Here is a 15,829-nt window from a genome sequence, read left to right as displayed (position 1 = left end):
AATACCACTTTCTTCTATGTATTGTTAATTTTAAAAAGCTACCAATAACAAAAGTCAGATGAACTTTGACTATAAATTGCAAACTAGAAACCCGCAATTGATAAAATAGCTTGGATAAGCCTACATTTTCTATTGTATCTGATTTTTAAGCCATATTAAATTAATTTATGAAAGTGTAACCACAGTAATGGTACTTATATTTTGTTATAGTGATACAATCTATTTTTCAAGATTACCTGATTTTGAAACATACTGTAATGAATTTATCCGTTCACCAAAATATTTGTGATCTATTCTAAAACACATTGATGTTTTTATCTAAACAAATCCCTTTTAACAGTGTAAAGAAGGCAAGTCAAAAGAAAACTAATATTGGTCTGCAGTATTTCCAAGTCACCATGATTGCTCCAATGTCATTGTCTTAATTACAAGAATATAATCCTTTGTATTAAATTATTCAGATTTCTTATTGCATACAAGTCTGGGCTTTGAATGGCAGCTCTATGTTATTTCACCTAGAAGTAATTCCTGAATGCGTCTGAATTGGTTATACTAATTTATCCCACACAGTCGAATTTGCTACTCAGTTCTGACAATTACTTTGCAAGTAGACCTCTGCAGATCAGTGATACTTTTGTTACATAAAAATCCAATGAGAATCTTATTTGACTAAGAAGGTTTTTACATCCATTTCTTTAAAATAAGTGTGTTCAGGTTTAGAAAACACTTAATATGGTCCAACAGAAAGTGTACTATTTTTCTTGAATAATTTTGAGAAAGTGGAATTCTAAACATTTTAAAAATAAAAACTTGAAAGCTCATTTTTGAAAGCCAAACTGCAATGTTTCCTTCTCAATTCTAACAGATTTATTAAGTAGAAGTAAACCGCACTACTTAAATCCAGGATTTTCAGCGAAAGAATTCTGTCAAAAATTTTCACCCAACTGTGTATTAACCTTCAACAACAACTCTGTTTGAAACCAAAAATCTTAAAGATGTTAAGAACAGCAAACAAATGTAATGGTTCATTTATTTTTACTTTAAAATTATCTCAATGAATATATATAATATTACAGTAATAATGAAAACTATACAGAGACACGCAAAATTTCTGTAATAATCTAAACTCAATTTCAAGCCAATGCATGTAGGTTTTTCCCCAGCAGTAATGGATAATTTTCAATAAAAGATTTTTCATAGCAACTAGAGTTGTGGTACGTACAAAACTGCCACTGCTGCTAGGTTTTTTAGCCAATATTATGTTTGCATTTTCAGAACATAATTTTGACATTTTAAATCCTTTTCCAATTATTTTTATTTTAATATTAAAATCATCCTAGACAAGCTCCATGACAAGTCTCAGTTTGATATATATTTAGAGGTTATCATATTAAAATTATTTTCCTTTTCCCAATGCCTATACTAATTTAGTCAGCACTACTGAATAAATAATATTCAATATATAACATAATATTATATAATATAATATATAATGTATATATAATGAATATATACTGAATATAGAAGCAAAGAAATATGTTCTCTGTGGCATGCGGAGTGACAACTTAGTAAAGTGAAATGAAGGAAATTAAATTTTGCATGGCTGTTGGAGTGAAACGCTATGTAAAATTAACACATAACTTAAAGAACATTTTTTCCTCACAAAGTTCAAAATCAGTTTTTAGTGGAGGAAAAAGTATCCACCAGGAAAAAAAAGACATCAAAACAGTCCACCTAATACAGCTATCTGTCTTTGCAGAAACCTATGAAAGCGAGATAAATTTCAGCTTCAAATGAGCTTATGAACAAGACACCTTCATGAGACTATTTATGAAGTACTCACAAATGTGCTTGGTGGATTTCAGACAAAAAGAGATTGGTATTTTCCCATATAGTCTTTAACAGAACAGAATCATGAAGGTAATATGAAACGTGACATGAGATTCTACCTACAAAAGTACAGAATACTCTGGAATATGAAGCAGAGAACTCCAGAACAAATGCAAGAAAAGCAAAAGACTAAGCAAAAGATTCAAATCACTATGCAGAAGAACAAACCTGCTGGGAAATACAGTTCAGTAGATGATCATGGTTGTTACCATTCCCTAAAAAATCCAGTTTATTGTACTCATCGAGAATTGCAATGTTATCTTGGTCACAAAAGGGAGATGATACAAAGAAAATGCTCTGCGCTATCTAAGAAAACATATTTTTGTGATATGGAAGGAGCAGAAATAGTATGAACTAAGAAGAAGTTTTATATATGTAAATACATTTTAAAACCTAAAGAAAAAAAGTGCAAATTACACACATATACTGAGAAAAAGAGATATACATATATAAAAATAAATACTTTACCCTGACAGTTTTTACCTGGCTGAAAAATAGACAGGCTTCCATCAGTATGTCCAAATACTACTTTTCCTTTCTTCTTTGGATGCCATCTAAACAGACTGATGTCTGACAAGAAACTATGTGCCTCTCTATGTACAGTTACCCCGCTGTCAGGTCCTGAGATAGTCCAAATGTACAACGGACCTCTGTGGGACACAAATGCAACTGCATCATCTGCGTTCCAGCACCAGCTAAGTGACGCAGGAATTCCTGAAACATACAGGTAAACCTTATGAGAACGAAGATATGAAATTCAGTGTATTACTGCTTGACCCAGTATCAGCATTTGTCTTGAAAAGCTGTAGAAATAATTATTATACATAAAAACGATTAGACTGAAATGTAGACAACTGTCTGAATATCTTACAGTGTAAAAGTAAACTACACATATCCATAGGCAGGAAGTAGGATTATTTCCCAAATTATTTTAATGCTATTTTGATGGACCGTATTTTATGTTACCTATACTTAATTAGTGCCAAAGACAATCACACATATGAAAGATGATAAGCCTGATCCTGTAAACAATAGTTTGAGTCGTTCACCATTCCATTCATCATTTTATTTTATTATAAGCTATTTGCTAGTAAGCTGGTAAAATATTGAAAACTTTAAAATGTCTCTTTTTGCAAAACACAGTAAAATTTAATTTAGAGATAAATATAACATAGGCAGATATTTGTGACAAAACTGGAAAGCTAGTTCTATAATCAAAGGGAACTCCTGATAGCTTTCTTCTGGATATTTGACGGTTTTAATTCAGTTGCCTAACATCTAACTGTAGGCATTACAGTTTAAGGATTTTGGCCTTAACGTCTCCAACCCTCATTATCCTCATAACTTAATGTGCATTTGAAGGAATAAATGTTATGACACAAGCTGAAAATTCAAACCTGTTTGTATTTAGACACTTTAATATGGCAGTGTCAAAGAGAGTAAAAGCAGCATTGATAGGAGGTTTAAACATACTAACCTAAAAGTAAATTAGGTTTTAAAAAGTTTAAAATAATAACATTTCTTTCACATTTAGTCATTGCCAGAAGTAGGTTTTTTTTTAAACAAGCAACGTATTGGGGAAAAAAGCAACAGTTTTTAGATTAATGCGTTAACTGATACAACATTCCTTTTAGAATTGATCAAATTAGTGTGGGATTTTTCCTACTTATTCCTTTTGCAGGATATGCAAGATGTACAGGATTTTCAGATGTATCTTTAGTACTCTGGAAAGAACAGAGTAGGGGATCCCAAAACATCTTAGAAGATCCTGAGATACTGACTGTTCATGGGTTTACCTATTTTCCAAGAATGCAAATGTAGGAGTCAAGGACACTGAAGAGAGACTGACTGTAAGAACAGAAATACAGGCGCTGGTTTTGACCAAAGGGAATGAATCATAGTGGGGCAGGGAAAGGTGACAGACACAGACTTCTAACCCCCTAAACTTCTATTACAATCTCCAAATCAGAAGTTTCAAGTTCTGAGAGAATATGAAGGTAGACAAGCATTAGGGTATTTAAAGAAAAAATTATTTTCAAATTGACTGCTAATTTATACTTGATTCTGTTGAAAGCTACATTTTACTAGCTTTCACTTCCACAAAGTTATCACAAAAACACACAAAGCTTAAAAATTATTTATCCTTTTATACAGTGATGGAAAAAAATGTTTCTTTTTCTTGCTCAACAAGAACTCAATGGCAAAGTAAATTCCTGAATTGGTCAAGTACTTTAACAAAAAGAATAACCTCTTTCTTTACCAGTTACCAGATGGTTCAGAGCAATTAACTCAAACACACTATCACTATTTTCTAAAATGAAGTGCCAAAAACCTGACAAGAATACTGTGTTATGTAACTGTTAAACATCCGGCCTACCAGGTGCTTAGATATTACTCTATATCAAGTATTTCTGATACTTGTGCATGAAAAAGATGTATGGATCAAATAGATCTCCATGTCTGAAATACCTTTCGTATTGTCCAGCTTGGCCACAACTTTCTGTTCAGTCACATTCCAAATAATCACTAAACTGTCTGCACTGGCACTTGCAAACGTGTCAGGATTGTGGGGACACCAAGATATGGCTGTGATTGTCTTCTTATGCTCAGACATAATTGCCCGGAGCTTGAATTCATTGTATTGGTGATCCAGCTAAACAAAAAGTAAAATTAATTTTAGAATTATGTATTTTTTTAAACTCACTTTAAGTAATGTCTGGTTGGAGAATAGTTCATATAACAATGTTAGACTTACAGATGAATTTATAGTGGATTTAACGATTGTCAGTACCCGACATCTCAATAAATTAAATTCTCATACATTTGACTTGGACAGAAAAGATATTAAATATTCAATGAGCTGAACCAGTACTAACATAGTTTATCCTCCTGTCACTTATGAACTATTATATTCCATTAATAACTGCACTCAAACACAACCCTGAAGTGTTTTGTTTACAGGCATGGTAACAATCATTTAGTAATCTGCAAGGGGTTAAACAGGATAGAATATGAAAATGAGTTTGAAATCCCTCTCATTTCTTAAATTGCTTGGTACACCTAAGAAAAAAAAATCAAATGCCCAAACCTGACACAGTAAATTTTATTTTAATCCTACTAGCAGAATAACTCATGAAGCACATCCTCTATTTCCTGACTTATTTCTCAGTCTGAAAATTCCACATCACAGCATTTCTATTTTTTTGTTAGGTGGTGTTGTATAGTAACTGTGAACTTCAGAGGACCATGGTGCTAGGCAGTTCAGATATGCAGAAAGAACTTGTTCCAAATCAAAGAAAGGTGGGACACTAAACCCACAACTTTGCACAGTGGGTTAAACTATTTCAAAAGATACTTTTACACTACTGCTTCAAATGAAACCATGGAATTGTTTCATTTTTCTCTCAGAATCTGCTCTTCTATCACTTCTATCACAATCATCTCAAATGTTTGCTGGACTGAGAGCCTGTCTTTCAATAATTCTTGACATATACAACTTCAAACATAACATTTACATCAATCTTTTGCACAAGCTGTAATAAGGAGAAAAAATTATTTGCAAGGAGTATCTTGAATGGAAGACTGAGTTTTAAATAGGCATCTTCTCAGCAACAATCATACTTTCAAAAGCATTGTAGAAATATTTATTGAAAGAGTTCAAAGTGAGATAAACTACAATGTAAAAATGTAACCAGTCTGTTAAATAATCTTACCTGATAAATATAAATAGCAAGGGTAGCACAGTAAGCAAATCTGTCCCCACTAGCAGCACATACATCCTTGTTCCATGGCTGACATCCAGCAGCTAAAAGTCCCACTTGTTTAACCTGCGACATTTTTGCCTTTAAAACAGAAACTTATTAGACTACAAGATAACAGTGTTAAAGAACAGAATAATACATTTTTGTTCCCATAAATAATGTATTGTATATGTATTTTTAAAATATAGCTAGCCTTTATGTTTTAACAGCAACATCTTGTGTTTATGAGGTAAAATGAATGTATCTGAAATAAAGCAAAGCAGACGTTTGGAGGTTTCAGTGCTACACAAGAAATGGACTTTGATACCACGCACAGGGATCCACTTTAGAGAGGAAAAGCTGGGGACAGCCCATGATCACTTGAATAGTTCTTGATTTGTAAATCAAGTAGCTGAAGCTGTTCTTCATCACTTCTACTTTCTTCTGCAGCTTGGTTTGACACTTTCTCTATTCCAGTGTAATGCCCCCTCTGCTCTCTTCTTCCCTTTATCCCCCACAAAATAAACCATACGCTAATAATTTTGCTTTAGGTTAAGCAATGTGTCTAAAAAGGTCTTCAAAGCACCTGCATAGAACAACTATGCATCACTTATTATCATCATCCTTTTTGGAGAGGCTTTCTAAATTTTCTTGATAATTACCGTTTAACAGAAAAGTTGTAAACTGGAAAATAAAAAGCAAGGCTTGGTGTAACATTACTGTATTAGCGTATAGCAAAGTGTGCTACCACTGTCCAAACCAAGCGTCAAGCTTACCGGTCCTGCTCATAATGAGGCAACAACCGACTTGACCACCAGAACACCAGAAATGCTTTGCTCGCCCAGAGCCGTTATCCGCCTAGCTCCCATCTGATTCACAATAACGTCAAACTGTTACCAAGAGCACACACGAGCCTCGCCGTTTTTCTCTGGCCCATTTACGTACCCTACTACGACCAAGAACGTACACATTTGCAAAGGTATCGTTAACTCCTGGGTGGGTTGTACAAGATGACCTCCAGAGGTCACTTCCAACCACAATTGCTCTGGTACAAAGCTGGTACAAAGCCTGCTTCACCAACCTGCAGAAATGACTGTGGCTTTAGCACCACCATGGGAGGCTCTGGTGGCCAAACAACTGCAAGTGAGGTTGACAAGGATGACTAGGTGGACCACAGCCTACAACAGCGAGGGGATCCAAATGGCAGAACAAGGTCTAAATAGCTGCAAAAAGGATTTACTTCTGCATAGAAGTCAACCCAAACAACTGGATTAAAAAGGGACACCTTCCACTAGACCAGGTTGCTTCAAGCCCCATTCAACCTGGTCCTGAACACTTCCAGGGATGGGGCATCCACAGCTTCTCTGGGCAACCCATTCCAGTGCCTCACCACCCTCACAGTAAAGAATTTCTTCCCAATATCTAATCTAAATGTACCCTCTTTCGGCTTAAAGCCATCATCCCTCATCCTATCAGTACACGCCCTTGCAAAAAGTCCCTCACCAGCTTTCTTTTAGGTCCCCTTTAGGTACCAAAAGGCTGCGGTAAGGTCTCCCTGGAAAATTCTTTTCTCCAGGCTGAACGACCCCAACTCTCTCAGCCTGTCTTCACAGGAGAGTGAAGTCCTCCAGTCCTCTGAGCATCTTTGTGGCCTCCTCTGGACTCAGTCCAACAGGTCCATGTTCTTCTTATGCTGGGGGCTCCAGAGCTGAATGCAGTACCCCAGGTGGGGTCTCATCTCCCTCAACCTGCTGGCCATGCTTCTTTTGATACAGCCCAGGATTCAGTTGGCTTTCTGAGCTGCAAGCACACACATTGTCAGGCCATGTTGAGCTTCTCATCCACTTAACACCCCCAAGTCCTCCTCCGCAGGGCTGCTCTTAATCCATTCTCCACCCAGCCTGTATCAGTGCTGGGGGTTGACCCCGACCCATGTGCAGGACCTTGAACTTGACCTTGTTGAACATCATAAAGTTTGCTTGGACCCGCCTCTCAAGCCTGTTAAGGTCCCTCTGGACAGCATCCCTTCCCTCCAGCGTGTTGACCACACCACACAGCTTGGTGTTGGTGGCAAACTTGCTGAAGGTGCAATTAATCCAAGTTTTCGTGTCACTGGCATAGATGTTGAACAGCACGGGAACAAGTACACACCCCTGGGGAATGCCATTCGTCACTGGTCTCCCCTTGGACATCAAGCCATTGACCACAACTCTTTTGAGTGTGTCCATCCAGCCAATTCCTTATCCACTGAGCAGTCCACCTGTCAAATCCATGTCTCTCCAGTTTAGAGACAAGGTTGTCATGTGGGACAGAGTCAAATGCTTTGCACAAGTCCAGGTAGATGACATCAGTTGCTCTTCCTTCATCCACCAACTTGGTAACCCTGTCATAGAAGACCATGAAATCTGTCAGGTGTGATTTGCCTTGGTGACAGCCAACATGGCTTCACTAAATCACCTCCTTATTTTCCATGTGCCTTAGCGTAGTTTCCAGGAGGATCTGCCCCATGATTTTGCCAGGCACAGAGGTGAGACTGACTGGCTTGTAATTCCCCAGGTCTTCCTTTTTTCCCTTTTAAAAAATGGGCGTTAGGTTTCCCAGTCTGTGGGAACTTCACCAGATTGCCACGACTTCTCAAATATGATGGACAGTGGCTTAGCCACCTCATCCACCACTTCCCTCAGGATCCATAAATGCAACACATCGGTTCCCATGGACTCGTCCCACTTCAGGTTCCTTAGATGGTTTCAAACCCGATCTCCTACAGCGGGCAGTTCTTCATTCTCCCAGTCCTTGCCTTTGCCTTCTGTGACTTGGGAGCTGTGGCTGGAACACTTGCTGGTGAAGACCGAGGTGAAAAAGTCGTTGAGCACTTCAGCCTTCTCCATGTCCCAGGTAACCAACCAGGTCTCCCATTTCCTTCTGGAGAGGGCCCACATTTTCCCTAGTCTCTCTTTTATCACTGACATAACTACAGAAGCTTTTCTCGTTGCCTTTCATGCCCCTGGCCAGATTTAGTTCTACCAGGGATTTAGCTTTCCTAACCTGACCTCTGGCTGCTCAGACAATTTCTCTGAATTCCTTCCAGGATACCTGTCCTTGCTTCCACCCGCTGTAGGCTTCCTTTTTGTGCTTGAGTTTGTCCAGGAACTTCTTGCTCATCCATGCAGGCCTCCTGGAGTTTTTGCCTAACTTCCTCTTTGTTGGGACACATTGCTGCTGAGCTTGGAGGAGGTGATCCCTGAATATTAACTAGCTTTCTTCAGCCCCTCTTCCCTCCAGGGCTCTATCCCATGCTACTCTATGAAGAATATCTCCCTGATGATGCCAAAGGCCACTCTCCTGAAGCCCAGGGTAGCAATCTTGCCATGTGCCCTTCTCGCTGCCCTAAGGATCTTGAATGCCACCATTTCATGGTCACTGCAGCCAAGGCTGCCCTTGAACTTCACATTACCCACCAGCCCCGTCTTGTTGGTGAGCACAAGGTCCATCATAACATCTCTCCTCATTGGCTCCTCTATCACTTGGAAAAGCAAGTTATTGTCAATGCATTCCAAGAACCTTCTGGATTGCTTATGCCCTGCTCTGTTGTCCCCCCAAAAGATATTGGGATGGTTGAAGTCCCTCATGAGGACCAGGGCTTGTGAACATGAGATGGCTCCTACCTGTCTATAGAGGGCCTCATCTGCTTGGTCTTCCTTGTTTGGTGGCCTGTACCAGACTCCCATTACAAGATCACCTGTCCCTGTCCTTCCTTTAATTCTGACCCATAAGGTCTTGGTTGGCTTCTCATCCATCCCCACGTGGAACTCCATGCACTCCAGCTGGTTGCTGACAGAGAGGGCAACAACCCCTCCTCTTTTCCCATGCCTGTTCTTCCTAAAGAGCTCATATCCTTCCATTCCAAGACTGGGATGGGATCTTTAGGTCAAACAGATGAGACTATTAATCTTTAAAGACACAGAGAGTTATGTTCAATTTACCATGTGTTAGTACATTTTCAAGCACCAGAAAGGAAGGGGAATTAAAAAGCAAAAAGGAGACTTCAAATGCCATCAAGTATTTTGAGGGAGCAACTGTTGGTTAAGTGCAAGGGTTGGCTATGCAATGCACTGCTGTCTAACGGCCCTAGGAGAGATACGCTGCCTGCAGATCACACTTCACCTACTTGGTATCAGCTGTATGGAGGGGGAAATATTTCTCTGAAACACATTAATATTAAAGGTGCATATAGAAAAAACTTTGTACAGGTATGGTAATAATGACCTATAATAGCCAAGGGAACCTATTGGTCAATACTGAAAAAAGCATATTATATAAATAATAATTAAAAAATCATTTTAATGCATATATACAAGGGATTAAAATGAAGTTGAATGATCAATTTTATCTTCCATTTTTCTTGCTTGGGGTATCTACTTGGTAGACAAAGAGTAATGAATAAATATAAGAAGCAACCTCCGTGAGATTATAAGTCTCTTACTTTGGAAGGTGTGAAAGGGAAAAAAACCAGAGAGAGAGACTTATTTTGGGTGCTGCTGTAGCAGATCAGGATCAGATTGAATGTCTGGGACTAATCATCTCTAAGATATCACTGACTGTAGTTACAGTGCTTAATAGTTCTGACCAAATTCTAAATGCCTAGAAAACCCCCAAACACCCATGTTTAACCTCTGAATGAAAATGTTGGTAAAGGAGACTGTACAACAACAGAGCAGAAATATATAGAAAAACAGGTTACAAGGTACAGCTCTGCTGCAGAGTAGTGCTTTGGCTATTAGACCTCCTTTCTGTCTCTGCCAACGATATTAATTCTTCTGACTTCTGCAGCAAATACATTAGAGATTCCAGAGAACAGTTCTATAAATTGCACCACCTTGCAGCTCATTTGCAATCCATCTCATGTTATGAACGACATGAGTCCCACAGAGAGGAATTTATCTTCTTAAAGAATCAGCAAAGTGACCAAAATTAGACTCCAAATTTCCAATTTTGCCACTTAGTGTTCTTTTTACCATTTAGTAAATTACAAGTTCCAGAGGTCACTTCTGTGCAATTAAAGTATCAATTACATATATACCCAAATCCAAAGATTTCTGATTTCAGAACTGCACTACAGACTTTTTCCAATCACAATGAAAAAAATAACTGGCACCACCAACAACCACTTTTTCTGAAATCAGTCATCCACTTGATTACATAACTTACTAAAATGCAGAGTAATATCTTGAATATCTCTGTTTCCATTCTTGATTCCAGGGAAAAGATAATGGTTAAAAGACTAGATATGTTAGCAAAAACATAAGGAACATTAAAAAAGCCCCAGTGAATTAGAAGAGAATTAGATGTACAATATTGGATTATCATAGGTTGAGTTTGTAGGTTTACCGCATGTAAGAGTGATTAAAAGTTAACATATATTGTAGACACTAAGAATGCACAAATAACTATTTTATAGTAATCACAGATTTGTCTCATTTTGAACAGATCTTCTCTTTTGCCTTCTTATATGGGAGCTAAGAGGTTCCTGATTTGATGAAATTTAATCTGTAAGAAAGTATTAACTTAAATCTTGTTTAATTTGCCATTTGGTTACAGGTAAAATTGATCGTAAAGTTAAGATGTCTTACAGATGCTAAAACAATTTCATATATTTTTTTTTCAGAGTAACAACAAATTGTCTTGTAGAATGGTGCAGTAATCTGTATTTAAAAAAAATATCCTGTTAATATATTCAGTACATCTTCCTTTTGGCCTTGGTATAAGAGACAGAAGTTATTCCTGACTACATGAAATCTAGTCTACAGGAAAATACTACACTAAGCAGCTGCAAATAAGGAGGATTCCAAGCCTAAATGTTGAAATCTAGAACAAAAAGGTCCTCTGCACTGCTTTTAAAATTACCATGACCACAAAACAGACTTGCACTTTGGGTCTGGAGACAGTTCTCCACTATAGAGCTTTCTTCTCTGTGTTTTCCACGCAGCTGATTAACAATGAAGAGTCTTTTATGTATTTTCTTCACGTCATCAGGACACCTGCATAGTTTAGGGTATTTTAATGGTTTCTAAATGCATATGTCACTGCTTAGAATTTAGGCTACAGTAATGATGACCAAAAAATCATTGTCATCAAATAGCTATAAAATTATTTAAGCCTACTTCTAAATGTATGTCTGTAAGCATTGCCAGATATGACACATTAAGCACCGTATTTGAAATACAACAACACATTTGTCTTCTCTTGGTTCTACATTTAAAGACAAAAAGTAACTGATTTTTTGGAAGAAATTCTCCAATTGAAGCCTCATTCACAACTTCAAACTAAACAATCATTTTTTGATAATGTACTATTTTTCTTAAGAGTCTGAAATTCAAATGAAAATGCCTCCTAAATAAGACTCAGCATTTAGATGAAAAATGCTGCTTTGTGGTATATCATTATTTCACTGAGTTAATTCATGCTTAAGAAGCATTATTAAACATCGATTCTTCATATAGGTAACTTTTTAACATACACTAAAATAGGAAAAATCTAAGTATTCAGAGTTGTATTATAGAAAGGAATGTGCACTTTAAATAATAATGTTTGCTGCTTTAAACTTGTTAATATTCGCTGCTCCCTGTAATGAGTTACACTGCTTTACAAAAAATATAGTAATTAAGAAAAAGCATTCACTTTGAAATTCAGTACAACAGTATCTAGAAGAAGAAATTACAATTGTGTGGCACACCGACTTATTCTAAGAATTCTGCATTAAAGCAGTTTTCTACAAATATTTTCAGACACTACAGATTCCTGTTGAACATACTCATAGCACAAAGGAGAAAGCAGCATTCATTAGATCAGCCTGAGTAAACTGGCAGAAAACTAGAAATGCAGGATAACTGAATATATGTATGATTTCACACATTTTTACATAATTGAGATTTTTCATACTTTGTTAAAAAACTATTTTGTTTCAATATAAGGACTGTACCAGTATTAATATTGGACTCTAAAGCATACACTGAAAAAAACTCCGCATGTAAAAAACATATACCACACTGGGAAAGCTATCAAAGGATGCCCAGTTTCCAAGGAGATGAAGGGAAGAGGGAGGACAACAAAAACCTTTCTTTTCAATTGGCATGAGCAGCAACATTTTAAGTCCTTCCTTGTTACTAAATATAGAAAAAAAAATATTCAATTTTGTATACCATAGAGTTAATATTATTTTAAAACAACTGCATGGACATGGCTATATATCAATAACTTCAAGATAAATGCCTAATAATCCCTACCTTAGCATAGGTATCATTTTTTGTAAACCACTTAAGAATTTCCATGTTCATTCCAATACCTTGCTGCTCTCCAAAATGCAAAGTCTTGTCCTGGTTGTAGAATGAAATCGTTTTACTTGACAGATGAAGGAACTAAACCTTGATGTTCACCGAATAATGCAGTTACTAAAGGATGCAAGAGCATTGTGTCGCACCACACACACAACACAGCAGTGTCAGTAGCCTGGCAACTGCAGCTCTTTAACAGGCACCATTTTAATTTTAACCTAACTCCTTTTTCACTGCTTCAGCTACTCAGCGTATTTCATTGCTTGTTGTATTTCCTGATTATACTACAATGGTATTTACAGAATAATAACAGCTCTTTACACTCATCACTTAGCACCCTTTAATTATGAAGAGGTGTGCTTGCATGTTGTTAAGTATTCATAAATTTATAACCATCAAGCACAAGCAACAGCATATGCTTATTTTGTTAGCAATTGTGGTCCATATCATGTATGACCTGTCCAAATGAGTACATATGCAATATGGCGTGCACACAGAAGTGAATATACAGTAGCCTTCTGTTAACCAATATGCTTCTGTGCATACAAACCCCTAATTTCTGAACAGCTATATGCAGTAAAGTGCTATACGCAATGCCTTCTGCTTCTGTTCATTCTTTTGTCACTATCTTCCAACGAAGTTTGCATGTTTTCTTATGTGGAAAGCATGCTGTCACTCCTGTATATTTGACATATAAAACTGTTATATCTCATCCAGACTATTGTCGCCAGGTACCAGTATCTTTGTCAATATGTCAATGATAATGTAATAATTAAAGATCTTCTTCAGTGACATAAAAGTGATGTCTCCTTAAAAACATTGGGTATATTTACCCATCTTTGTGGGAAAATCCATTGGAAATGAAAACGTGACCTATGAACCACAGTTTCAAATTCATTACTCTATCTGATGGGACCAGTTTGAAGCACCAGTTAATGGACAGTGAATTTATCTTGCTAAAACCACAAACACCTTCAAATCAACCAAGAAATATCCAAGTGCAAGACAGTGTGGAAGCCAACTTAATCGTAACTATGCCTGCCTCAACAACACCGAGACTCATGTATTAACGTTAAGTGTAATTAATACTAGCCTTCTTCCAATGGGGCTGGAAAACATTTAGCACAGTATAGTGATGTTAAGAAATTGAATTCTGATTATTATATCCAGACCCATGAAATAAAGGATAATTGGAAATATTCTGTGCATATGCAGCTTAAAAGTCAATGGACAAATTTAATTTACTAAGAATAAACAGAGCAATGAAATTTCCAAAAACTTCAATGTTTCTGGAAGGAGCATTTCAGAATTTAGGAAATGTACTATTCTATGCTACCTATCCATTACCTTTATATGTATTTATATCTATTACTTTATGAATCTGGGGAATCTCAAATTTAAAAGTAAGTACATCAGAAGATGAAAAGAAATCTTACACTATGAAAATTCTGACAATATCTATATTGTCCAAGATCAGCTGTCATTAATATTAATAGACCCACAAGGAAAAAAAAAGCTTAGAAAAAAAGATACAGATGGTGGTGTTGTATTTCAGTTGTACTCTTTAAAGAACCAGATATCTCAATTATTAGTTGAGCTACTCCTTTAAAACAAAGATTCTTCCTACTTTGCATGGAGTACCACAAAACGATAAAGAATTTTCAGTTCTTTATACGGACAATCAAACTGCAGTTTCTAATGTAGGTCTCTAAACAGTATTACTGAGACTATTACACACTACTTCAAGCAACTACTTCTGGGCAAAAGATGAGCAAAACCTGACTATATTAATCATGACAGTCACATGTAGAACAATGTAGAATAATTACATAGGTTTATGCACCTACTGCTCTAAACAAAGGTTAAACCTTTCGTATTTCCAGGAGAATTTAATCTAGGTAGTCTAGTGCTTGTAACAGTATCAGGTTGTACCACTATGCAGTACCATTCTCTGTGAAAATCAAATTGTTTTTCTATTTTTTGTATGCAATTCAGGGCACACAGACTATCTGTGGCACCCAGAGAATCAGATTAACGAGACACAAGAGAGTTCCTTGCAGAAGGCTTTGAATTTTAGCAAGATTCTTCTAAAATGCCAGAAACCTCAGCTAGACTCCTACAACCTACATTTGCAGATGACATTTCCTAACTTAACGATAACCTAGCAAATGTTCAAAATGAGTGTACTCAGTTATCCAGACGCTGACTAGCAAAAGAACACTATTATTTAAAAGATCATTCTAAATAAACAAGTGCTCTACTAGTGTTTGCAGCCATTTTAAACCTCCACAATAAACTCGGAGTCAAATAGCTACTAGAATTTTTTTAACTACAGTATCTCTAGCTTCACAAGGGAAGAAGTTGTGGACCTCTTGCTGAAGTCTGGAAAAAGTTTGAATTCACAGTCACAGCCTCAGACTGTATTTTACAGAAACAAACACTTGACATTAAAAACAAAGATATTAATCTAAGATAGTTACCCTGCTTAGAAAACCTAAGGCCAACTATTTAACCTTTAAAAAATAGTAACTTGTGGTAGGTCTTACAAAGGAGAGTTTCTGACTGTCTTGACTATGCTACTTGTGCAGTTTAATTAGAATATCCTTTACTGTACTACTTTAACAAGATAATCTACAAAGCAACACTAGGGCTTGAAATAGGGCATGGAGAAATGCTGGTATTTCTAACATCACATCACCGGCTACGCTGAACTACATACCTAATCAACCCAAGACATCCTATCTAGCAGTGGTAACAAAACCATCATCTCTAAGTATTGGTTAGTTGTATGGTACCAGAGATCTAGTCTTCAGATACTGTTACGTAATACAAAGAAATACATACAACCATGTCTGATCTCAGCATAAA

The 15,829-nt window shown here is 36.7% G+C and overlaps 1 protein-coding gene across 1 annotated transcript in view; it reads right to left on the bottom strand.

The window, feature by feature from the left end:
- WDR17 (WD repeat domain 17) overlaps positions 1 to 15,829 on the bottom strand; it is a 65,215-nt gene that overhangs the window by 35,685 nt on the left and 13,701 nt on the right. Inside the window, exons 2-4 of the mRNA XM_055795957.1 lie at positions 5,604 to 5,732; positions 4,360 to 4,543; positions 2,374 to 2,604 (exon numbers count right to left, since the gene is read on the bottom strand). Of these exons, the coding sequence (XP_055651932.1) occupies positions 2,374 to 2,604; positions 4,360 to 4,543; positions 5,604 to 5,726 (538 nt within the window). The 5' untranslated portion in view covers positions 5,727 to 5,732. The remainder of the gene's footprint in view (positions 1 to 2,373; positions 2,605 to 4,359; positions 4,544 to 5,603; positions 5,733 to 15,829) is intronic.

This window comes from Falco peregrinus, chromosome 2, assembly GCF_023634155.1.
Source record: "Falco peregrinus isolate bFalPer1 chromosome 2, bFalPer1.pri, whole genome shotgun sequence".
Taxonomy (NCBI): domain Eukaryota; kingdom Metazoa; phylum Chordata; class Aves; order Falconiformes; family Falconidae; genus Falco; species Falco peregrinus.
This window is presented reverse-complemented; position numbering and strand designations above follow the sequence as displayed.